At 36.5% G+C, this 12,095-nt stretch overlaps 1 protein-coding gene across 1 annotated transcript; it reads right to left on the bottom strand.

Annotated features, from left to right (window-relative positions):
• Positions 1-470: 470 nt before the first annotated feature.
• LOC136267865 (protein adenylyltransferase SelO-like) lies at positions 471-12,088 on the bottom strand. The gene is made up of 17 exons (XM_066063033.1): positions 11,570-12,088; positions 10,337-10,401; positions 10,228-10,284; positions 9,368-9,466; positions 7,900-7,967; positions 7,005-7,156; positions 6,880-6,952; positions 6,685-6,768; positions 5,914-6,034; positions 5,407-5,451; positions 2,778-2,859; positions 2,630-2,722; positions 2,441-2,526; positions 2,345-2,391; positions 775-854; positions 677-721; positions 471-629 (listed from the first exon to the last, which is right to left on the bottom strand). Exons 1-17 carry the CDS (start codon positions 12,047-12,049, stop codon positions 552-554), a joined length of 1,755 nt encoding a protein of 584 aa, XP_065919105.1. The 5' UTR covers positions 12,050-12,088; the 3' UTR covers positions 471-551.
• Positions 12,089-12,095: the final 7 nt, after the last annotated feature.

The raw sequence follows: 12,095 nt of genomic DNA on the forward strand, positions 1-12,095 counted from the left end.
CACACTGGTCTGTCTGGCGTAGCCGACCCGCGCGCGCCAGACTAATGCCACACAGGCTGTACTTGCTGCATAGGCTGGTATATGATCTAGGATTTTCAGAGCTTTTTTTTTAATTACACAGGTTTTGGTGCATGCACTGAAAATTGTATTCCGGCACTAGCTGCACAACAAAGACAACCAATCTGACAATCATCCCAAACTGTTAGCCTAGTATAATTATATGGAGGGATCTCTCTTTAACTTAGGACACAGCCTGATGCAACAGTTCTAGCTCTCCAAAGTCATACTGTGCATGTTGAGCTAAAATGTGTATGCTATACTTCTTACTATTTGTTCAGTATTCTCAACTCAGTGAGTTACAAACATGGGGCTGCACCTATATTATTCCCTTGCCATTTTAACTTGGTATACTTAGTTGTCTACAAACTATATGGAGTCTATATGCCTGTATTTTTACTATGCATGAGGTATATATTCAACAAGCACATGAAAAGAGTGCAAACATGCATATAAATATGCTGACAAAATAAACAACTGGTTATCAAAGTTTCTTATGAGGAACAACTGACTCTTATTGTCTTGGACCACTCTGGAGGTGAAGAAGCATATCCTTTAGCATCTGCCATTAGCTGAAATAGAAATGTAATGGTAATACAGTATACATTTAGCTACCTACATTTTGTTTGAAAGGATTCTGAAGTGTTTCTAGTAATTGTTCAACCTACAATATATAGACACATTGTATTTAACACACTGCAATACAGGGCATCATACTTCAGTGAAATTTCCCACAGTAGCTAAATGAATTGCCTTTTCAGCCATATAGTTCCTGAGAATATATCTAGGATTGACATCTGTCCAGCAACAAGAACAAATACTACTAAGTATCAGATAAAACCTGCTAAAAGTTACAGTATACATGTACATCAGTTCCACTGTAATGCATGTAGAGCAGCTATTACCATCATACATCATTATCAACCAAATATAAAGCATCTGTTATGGTAATCTGTCTATATGGAAGTTACCCCAGAACCATTTGTGACCAGCTGAGCAAAACCTACAAATTCAATTTTGCCATAGACACAATCTTATTTTCACTGTTCTCCTGGAGTCCGGGGCTATGGAGAAAAAAAAACGCTGTCCAGGAGAGCTGTGGAGGATCATCAGGGGTCATACTTATGTCAGCAAATGGAATGCTACATAATGAGGCTTCCAATTTTGTTAAGAAACTTTCTGCATGCTTGGCTATAGGTATCAAGTGGCAGCATTCAATGCTTGACTTGTCCGGTCTTGCCTGTTACGTACAATCATTTATTAGTCTACTTCTGTCTTTGCAAGGCTTGGATAAATTGGAGAATTGTACTTGGATTAGATGCCCACTTTGTGTGCTCTAGCAAAACGACAAATAGGACTTTCCCAGTATGAATTTTTCTTTATGGCAGATTTTTTCGTCTTCAAATTATTTCCTTTAGAGACATGGAGGTGGAAGGGTGTGTCATAAGGGCCAGTATAATTTTCTTTTAAAAAATTAATACAGGTATGTGCCACATCAAAATTTTTGCATGTTAATTACTTCAGTACACAGTGAAACAAAGTTCAAATTGATAAAACCTATACACTATCGGATTCACCTGTTCATGGAGAGTAAGAAAATCTATGTTTTGTGTGCCAACAGTAAAAGGCATATTGGATACTTATTTACAATGGACGCATATTTACGATGCAATAGAAATAAAGTTTGTCATTGTTATTTCTTTGTTGGAATGGCCTTCTTTTGTGCAACTATACCTTGATGGATTTGCCAAATCATAGTGGACAGATTGAGCCCAAGTACTATCTTTGTAGCTAGTATAGTTGTGAGCTATTACTGATTTGCTGTACAGTTGTGAATTTAACTTACTGCTATTCCAACTGTCTAGCACTGACTATATATATGATTGAAACTTTGGCTGTCCACTACTATAGACAACATGCAGAGAAGTAATAAAACAGAATTCAAGGAATGTACAAAAATGATGGGCTTTTTGGCCAGTCACATTTGAATACAATATTTAGCACATTGTTTATGAACTCTAGAAATCAGTAGCTTATAACAATACCCAACCATATTGTAACTTGTACACCTCTCATCATTCTGCATATACATTCAATGTACATGTTCACTGAATGTAATAAGTGAATGGTTCTGTATCTTTATACAGGTCATTCTAATAGAGTTGATCGCTTTATTAGAGTATAATGCATGGTCAGCTAACAGTTGCACAGTCAAAAACCAGACAAACAACTGTATATAAACTGGCTCCAACACTGTTATACAGTACTACTATATTTAATGCTGCACCTTGCATCTTGATCATTCTGACAATGTCTGACACTCCTGGACCATTTCTGGACACACAATAATATTAATATAATAATAATGCTATCCACTGGGTACCTTTGCAGTCTGTCAGCATATGATTTGACCCAAGTTGTCCATGAGTCATGACTTTTTCTAGAAAGATTAGGAAGTGTCCAAAATGCCTAAAGTAAAAATATATGCATGTCTCATAATACAACTACGTAAAAATATATGCATGTCTCATAATACAACTACATGTATGTACACTACTGTGAATATACGTACTTTAGGATATTTAGCCAACTGAAGGTCCTCTAGGCTTATTTCAGACAATTCTCTAAACGTCATAGTATAATCAGCTTTAAACCTAACCATAATCTGTGAGTATACAGTACATGGTATTACGTGTATTGCATAACTATAACATACTCACTTTTAATAAATCCTGGATTAGTAACTCATCTTCTATCTCTTTATTTAGCAAACCAAGTTTTTGTCTCATGTAAAGTATGTACCTAAACTACTGTAATTACTCATGCTATGAGCATACATTATTAACAGCCGAAACACAGTCATAACTATCAGTACAAATTATTTGTAAGTGGGAGGCACTCACTCATGAAAAAATGGTGGTGAAACAGTTGATAAAGTACATAAGAGTACAACGTATTGCTTGTGGTATAAGGAAGCTTTTTTATGTGTCTACAGGTTAGTATAATCACTTGCGTGTGTGTCTGTTCTAGTTTTCACCGATACCATTGTGCAGCAACAGATTAAAAACAAACCTTGGAAAGTTCTCATCTTGAAAAATCAATCCACTGAACATAAGAACAGTTGTGCAACTTTGCCATGTTGCTTAGTTGTTGCCTTGGCTACAATTAAAATCTCAAGTGTAGGTTGTCCAAAACAAATTTTTATGACTAAAATACATGAACTATTGTGGTTCCTGCATGGAAAAGTGTACAGAAAGTGGCTAGCATCAAATATTCCAAAAAACGTATATAAAAATGGAACTCCTTTTTACAAAGCTTAGTGTTGGGAAGGTGTCCGTTAGGATTTTGGTACATAGTTGTCTAAATATGGTGGAACAAGAGACAAAACACCAGGACTGGTTCCACATATGCTAACACTTACTGAATTTTACAATCCAAATTTAATTGATGTTGAATTTGATGATCTAAAAAGTGCTTGTGATGCAGTATTCATTAGTTTGACTGCAGAGATTCCCTTGCTATTGAGGCAGCAACCAGATCACAGGATAAATGTACATTGTGGTACAAGTACAGAAGTGGTAGAGTCACTACATCACGTATGAAAGCTGTCTGCAGTACAGCAATTGAGAATCCATCATGAAGCCTCATTAAATCGATCTGTTACCCTGATGTTTGTTCTTTTTCCAGCAAACAAACTGACTGGGGTACTAAGAAGGAAAAGTATCCCATGCAAAGAAATAGGACCCAGTCATGAAAACTTTGAATTTCGGATGTGGGGTTTGTCATCAATCCAAAGTGGCCTCATCTTGGAGCATCTCCTAATGGTGTTGTTTCCTGTACATGTCATGGAAAGGGGTTATTGAGCTCAAGTGCCCTTACAGTCACAAGGATGACACCATCAAGAATGCAGTCACCAAGCATAAAACTTTTTGCTTAATGGAGCATGATGGTAAATTGAAGCTATGCAGAGACCGCACACACTATTACCAAATTCAACTCAGATATATATTTGTGGTGTTAGCTACTGTGATTTTGATGTGTGCACATTTGGTACAAGTGCTGACATCTTTATTGACAGAATATTCCAAGATAATGGTTTGTGGGACAATTGCCTTAAAACTGCAACTGCATTTTGTCATCCTGTATACTACCTGAACTGTTAGGACACTGGTACACACGTCCAGAATGTGGAGCACAGAAAGAAGAGGATTACCAATAGAGTCTAGTGATGAGGATCATTTGTGCTGCTTTTGTAACCAACAAGGTGAAATGATAGACTGTGACAATCCTGACTGCAAGATTGAGTAGCTCCACACAAAATGCCTTAATATGAAGACAATTCCAACTGGAAGGTAGTATTGCAAAGATTGTCAAAGTAGTACAACTGTATAATATAGTATTCTCTCTACGGTGTCATCATAATAACTATCAGGTTAATCAAAAGGTACTACAGAATCACATAGATTTGTTAATTCACAACATACACGTATAATATGGTCAATAAGTGGAGTATTCCAATCTTTCTGCTTAGTGACATACTGAATTGGAATGGTACTTTGTAAGATGAATTTCTGCTTAACAGAGCCAATAACATGCTCTACACGTACTTGAACATTTGCTATTTTCCTAGTCTCCTCAACTTCTAGAGCAGACAGTTGGCTTTGTTCCTTGTAAATGAAGTTTGGCTTGCATAGTGCCCACAGAATCAGCAATGTCAAAACCATGATCAGCAAGAACAAAATCCGATGGCAGCAGTTCTTCAAAATTCCAGTGTTCTGTAAGGTGCACATCACGTACACGCCCACCCCATTGCAACATTCAGATGCAAAAAAGATCACTCCTTGAGGAGTAACTCCAAGGAATACCTCTGCTATATTGTGATGCTCGTAATTAGACCAAGTGCTAGCTCTTGCTCGGAGGTTGGATGGCCTTTCGATGTAAACCTCGAAGTAGTCTAAAATTACAGCAACCTTCTTTCCGAAAGAACGTTGAAAGGATTGCGGTATTGTCTTTTGCAAAACTTCTCTAAGTATCAAGCCATGCAACCGTGTATCAATATGTGGTAACCATTTGTTGAGGATCCTTGAAATTGTTGCACATGAGACACCAAAGCAATGCGATAAATTTTCAATGTTTGCATTGGTCCTTAGTTTCACGTTAATTTGGTCTCTCTTTCAAGCTATGTGCTGGACAAATGGTAAAGCCATACGGTGCATTGTGAACTAGCAACAGCTATGCAAAATGAGAAGAATGAAATGTACCATATTTAGCAAGTACAAGGTGTATTGAGGCATTAACTTCAAAAGTATAATTTGTTATGGCTGTGTTTCGACTGTTAGTACTACATACTTCTCTTGAAATGTTTCCCAGTATGAGTAAAGGATGATTTTAGCCCTGCATAATTACACACAACGTAAAAGTGTTTGGGATACATGCAAACTTTAAAAGTTATGTACAAGTGCATACTGTACCAAACATATAGCAGATATCAAACATATATTGCCATATAGTGGTACTGTTATTAAAGTCGTTACTGTACCTTGAATACACTTATAATGTAATCAAACGGCCCAAATTTTAATACAATTGTACTAAAGCAGTTTGAATATTTTTATACATATTTAGTTCAGTACTACTTGTTTATATGTAAAAAGTAAACAATTAAATTTTGTTGCGTCCAATTTATAATTGCAATTGTTGAAATTTATTATGCATGTATGACATCACATTCCAATATACAGCTGTATGCTACAGAAAGATAGTAATATATATGCAGATGGCCAAAAGGGTAGATATTGGGGTGAGGAAATAACTATACACAAACCTAATAATGAACTACATGCATTTGATATGTACCTTTCTTGGAACAAAAGAGAACCCATAGCTATCATCAGCTTTTCCAAATTGAAATAACCAACTGATGGCTGATTTTGGAAACTATATCTTCCCTCATCATCTGAAGTATTAGGAACATATCCTACATAAACAAAATACAGTGCAACTAGAATATAGGAACTCCTGATGTGGTATGCTACATATTCTCAGATGCCAAGAATGTTTCCAGAGGTTACTATAAATTCGATTGCATTTAAGAAGTGTCTATTGCATTTTCTTATACAACTTCTTTAGCAATTACAGTGCTACCTCAATTATCCAAACTCAGCACCTTGAATATCCATTTTTTGCAAAGTGTGTGAAAAAAATGCCTCCATAGAACCCTTAATGCTTAAGAAGACAAAACCAAAGAAAAAAAATTGAATTCCCATACAGTATCTCACAATGACTGAATCAAATTTGCTGTATGGCTTTCCCTACCTGGTATACAGCTATAATGTAAAAAATGGTGTGCTTTGGAGAAGGAGCCATGGAGCTACGCATTTACCTGGAGGGAAAACACAGAAGGCATAGCCAGCATGAGATGTTTATCATTAGCTTAGGAAATCTTTGAGTAAAGTATCCTAGGGTAAATACCTGGAAGGACCAAAAAAAAGCCAACCTATCATGGCTTGATCCAGAGGCCCACCCAGGTTTCAACCAGCCAACCACGAAGGTCATTCAAGTTGAAGTACTTCATAGTCCCTGTCATCATACAGTACGAGACCAATTAAGTATATTATATTCACCGACCTGGGTTGTAATTGTCCATAAATCCAAACGGACCATAATCAATTGTCACAGACAACAGACTAAAGTTGTCTGTATTACAAACACCTGGCAAACACAAAGATATACAGAGCTGTAAGTAACCAGTACATTTAAGAGTATGCATTTTATTATACTGATGTGTATATGTACATGTAGTATAGTACAGTACAGTAGTACCATGTGTGAATCCAATTGCTTGCCACTTAGCTATCAAGTCAGCAGTCCTTTCCACAACTGTTGCAAAGAATTTCTACAGGTAAATAACTGCATACAGTACACCTTCAACTAGTAAAAACACTTACAAGAAACCGATCTTGTTTTCCTATCCATGGAAATCTATCTTCTATGATAAAATCTACCAATTCTTTTAACAGCATATACTCTCTGGAATAATGAAGTATTTCTAACGATCCAATCCTAAACCATGATTTCGATAGACGGAGCACCACAGCAGCTAAAAGTACATAATCAACAAGCAGGTAACAAAATAATTACATGAGGTGAGTTCACTAATCTTTATACTGTACATACAGGTAACAGTATACAGAATCACATAATCAAAAAGCAATGTCTAATAATTCTCATTCAGATCATGCAATCAGCCATTCACGCATTTCTAACTACAGTGTAACAGCCACAGCACACATTAATATAAATGGTAACCTTCTATAGGTGGTGAATCTGACAAGTTCACAAGCTCCATGATCATGAGGTGCCAGTTGGTTGTCACACTTTCCCGTGAATTGAGTAACAATGTGTTACTGTTACTCATCTCGTTTATTATGATTATGTACGGTAACTGAACCATGCCAGCATGGTAAACAGTAGTGTATACAGTTTGGTTGTAGTAGCTTTGTTCAACTAATAGACAAGGAAATTAAACTGTACTAAACCGATCTACACCGTGCTGGCACACAGGGGCTAATATGCGTGAACTCCTTCAATATAAAATACATTCAGATATCATTGTCATTACACTCAACCTCGGCTCCACTTCAGTGTTGTGTAATAACAACAATATTATCCTCGTAAAGAGATGATATTATCATTTTTATACTCAACCTCGGTCTCATGTAATAATGACATTATCTTCGTAACATGATAATATACATAGAGCTACAGCAACATTACCTAATTACAGTGTAATGCATACAGTATGCCAGAACTATTGCATACATGCATCGTCAAAACACAAACTTTTTTCTAGCTTAGGATGTCCATCATAAAACTGATCCCTCCAAACAGTGTCTTCACTCATTACTAAACTGTGATCATAACGTACTGTAATATTTTCCATATACATATGAAATAACTTGAATGGATAGTAACAGCTACTACAAATTAGTTAACATGCTTTTAAATTTGACTGACACATGGAGGGAAACATTGGCAAAGCTGTTGTAAGTGCAACAACCACTACAACAGTAGTCATAGCATTTTTTTGCCGGTTGAAAAGAAGTCAATTAATAAATATACTCTAATAGAACAGTCGCTAAAGCTGAAAGAGTTTGAAATACCGTATAGTGGGTTATTATAACATCTGAAATTTCATGTGAAATAAAATACAGTAGTGGCAGAAAATTTAGCGACAAAAGGTCATCACTAAAATTAAAATATCGCTGTTAATTAAGATACACACAATAAAGTGATGTGGTAACATTTGCAACAAGCACTTTAACTATTTCCGTTTCAACTAGCAGAGCAAAGACAAAGCGGATTGCGCCTGCACAGCATCATGCACTAACCATTCCACCACTTTTGCTAATGTCTTTCATGCCTAAGTCATAAGCATTGTTATACTAGCCTGCATGGACTGGAAGAAAGCTTTTTGCTAGCAAGCCTACAGGCTAAATCACAATCGTATTTGGCTCGAGCATAGATTGATAGTTAAAGTCACACGCACGTTTTCTTACTGCTTTGACTTTCACTACAGGACACAGCTTAGATTGGGCAAACGTATAGTATCTTTACAGAGTGCTTATAGTGATGAAGCTTTCAACAGCATGTGACCTTAGCAAACTCAAGTGATAACATTATCACAGCGCCAAAGTTCTCACCAATTATATTATAGTGAATGATCCCAGATGCTAAAATTAATGTCTCGCTATAAAAACCCGCTATACGGTAAATATCTTTTTCTTTGAAAATACCCAGATACAATCTAGAGCTGCCCCAGACCCCCTAGAAAAGAATGCTTTCCATGCAAATCAAATGTCCACTAGTATACATGTAGCTACAGGTGTATAATACCTCCTTATTTCATTGCTTTTTTTTATTTCTATGATCCCTGCTTTTTCTAATTCACTTGTTTGCTTACTTTTTGGTGATATAATTAAAGACTGGTGAACCACATCAAAGGAAAGAATGGCACCAATCCAGACATATTATAAATATCTATTGAGTGAGTTAATGCACCCTGAATATCAGTTACTGGAAAGTGATGTTGCCATCCCCCTTCATTTTCAGTACAGTATATTTTACAAACAAAGAATGGTATGAGAAGCACCTCTGCAAACAATCCAGTCACTACGGAAATTACAGATGATTCTCATGACAGCAATCAACGCCTACAGTGTATGCGGTAGTACCAACAAGAAAAACATTTTATGTTAAGTGCAGACTACAATATATGTTATACTGTACGTACATGTACAAGCAATGATACCTTGCAGCTCTTGTGGTTGGTATGTGCAAATGATACATTGCTTCACTGACAAGAAATTCTCTAATAGATGACCTCAAGACAGCTCTACCATCACCAACCCTGTATAAGTATTACAAATAACAGTACAGTACTAGTACATGCACATGGATCCACACCACTGTTTCAAATTTAATTTAGATCTTTATTTAAACAGATTAGGATTTTAAAATATGTACACGTGCACACTTACTCTAAGCAAAAATGAATGATTGTATACAATCACTGGACTAGACTAGTGGACTGGACTAGGGCTGGACGGTAACTCGGTATTGTCGTAAAACCGCGATATAGTACTGAAACGATAATCATATCATCCAAAATTTGTGGAACAATATTATCATGATATCAATATTACCACAGTATTATAATATATATATTAGCAATATATGTTCTAGGATTACATCATGTGATGTCATCGCTGATTTGAGATCAACATACTCTAATAGAGCAGTCAAAAACTGTAATATAACAGACCAATCACTTACCCTATTAAAGCATTCACACACTTCCATTAATTAAGGTGAATATCAAACTATACGAAATATCGTGATATTATTTCCACGACATATCATATTGTGAAATTTTCAATACCACCCAGCCTTAGACTGGTACATATTTCACTTTTCATCTTCAGCATTTAGAAGTGGGCTGCAGGTGCCCTAAGGATACTTACTAGCAAGACTCCGTAAATCCAACTGTAGAATGTGCAAAAACATGTCAGTCCAGTAGTCCAGTCCAGTGTTCCAGTCAACTGAATAGTAATGCCCTCAAGGACACCAGGTGAATTTGAAAACATCAATCATATCCTATATGCACAGTACCTGCTGTAAGGTGTTCTCCCAGATCCTTTTAGTTGTAATTCCCATTTCTCTCCTTTTCTATAAATCTGACAATACTTGAGCTGTTTTAAAATAATTAGTTGTGTCTTACTGGTTCACATATTCCCCTAAGAGGATAGCCCTTCCATCTCCCAATTGTCCAGCCCAGTAGCCAAACTAGAGTGTAAAGAAAAATATATAAATGTCTCTGCAAAAACCAGAGCTTGCATAGCCTTCTATTTGATAATTTATGCTGACTTGAACTTGGTGTACTGTTACGGCCACTACATACGACTACGTGATGGTGAAATTCTGAGCCAATAAGACTACTATACAAGACTGGCTTTATAGCAAAGACGATCACGTATATGGCCAGGTAATTTAGTTCCATTGGCTTAAAAGGTGGATATGCAATATTATTGGTAACACTGCAGTGTACTTTTTCCCAGTGAACAATGAATCTCCAACCTAGGCAAATATATGCCATCAGCTCACAGCTTATCTGTATGTAGAATGTCTTTTTAATGTCACTTACTGTTAATTCTATGTTTCAGTCCCCCGCCTACATTATATCTCACTTCCTAAATTCGATCATTGTCGATTATAAGAAGCTATAAACTAACTTGCTTACATCACTAGGAATAGAAAAAGGGGAACTGGATTGACTGAAGACTAACCCAAATGTCACGGGAGGAGCCTTTACTTCTAAGATCAGCAAGATGGTAAATTGAAATACTCTAATAGAGCATTCAGCTAACTCTAATAAAACAGTCAGGTGCATGTACTCAACTGCTTCATGTGTTTCACGTGAATCCTGAGTTGTAGGTCCTAAGATTTCAAACTCTCAATGTATAGTTGCAGTATCACTATACAGTCCATATATAACTGCTATGAGTGATATCCGCAATTACGTTTCTTGACGTAGCGTGCATTATCTGTGATGTCACAAAACAAAATGGCCGCCGTAGTGTGGGGACTTTGTACATGAAGGTATTGGGCGAGATGGTGTTTCCCTATGATAGCGTTTATAAATTCGAATAAGGGCAAAGGTGAGGCTTATAGTATATAAGGCAATTCAAATAAGCCTATTTGTGTGCGATTTTAAAATGTTCGGTCTGCTTTTCTTGTTGGAGCTAGATTTGCACTGTCACAGTACGTGTACTACTTCTTACCATTATTATCTAGTGGTTCCACGTGTAAAAATATAGACAACGTTCATTTCGAATACTGTGCGCCAAAGTCTCTAAAGCCCCCACACTAACACGGCCATTTTGTCAATTATGACATCAAATTTTGTAATCGCAACATCAAAAAACGTCATTATGGATATCACTCATTTAACAACCTGATGTCCTCCATATCTGTGAGACAAGTACACTCCTGATGGATGAATCCAATTACCAGCAACAAAATTTAAAAATACAGAATCATACTTAACAGCAGGGTCCAAATCCAGAATATTTATCAGTGCTTCACTGGACACCGCTACTAATTTGATGTCAGAAAGCATAAAAGGTTTGACGACCGAGAATATCACATTTGAAACTTTCCGTACATAATTCTGTTCAATACTGTCAATGGGGAATCGCGTTCTTAAAACACTGTTAGCTGAAAATCTCCATAAATGAAAGAATTTGCCTTTTGGACATTGTCGTAGTTCATTTACATGATTTATAATACTCATATATTTCTCGCTATTGATAGCCACACATGTTTCATCACTAAGTAAAGAAGCGTTAGTTACCAGCAACTGTAAAAGTACAAGCTCGAGTACTGTACTGCCATAGATGATACTCATAGTGCTGCTTAACATTTTCACGAGCATTTAATGCCCACTCACCCACGTGCGGTGATACGATCAGACGTACGCC

The sequence above is a fragment of the Dysidea avara genome, chromosome 10 (genome assembly GCF_963678975.1).
Source record: "Dysidea avara chromosome 10, odDysAvar1.4, whole genome shotgun sequence".
Classification (NCBI taxonomy): domain Eukaryota; kingdom Metazoa; phylum Porifera; class Demospongiae; order Dictyoceratida; family Dysideidae; genus Dysidea; species Dysidea avara.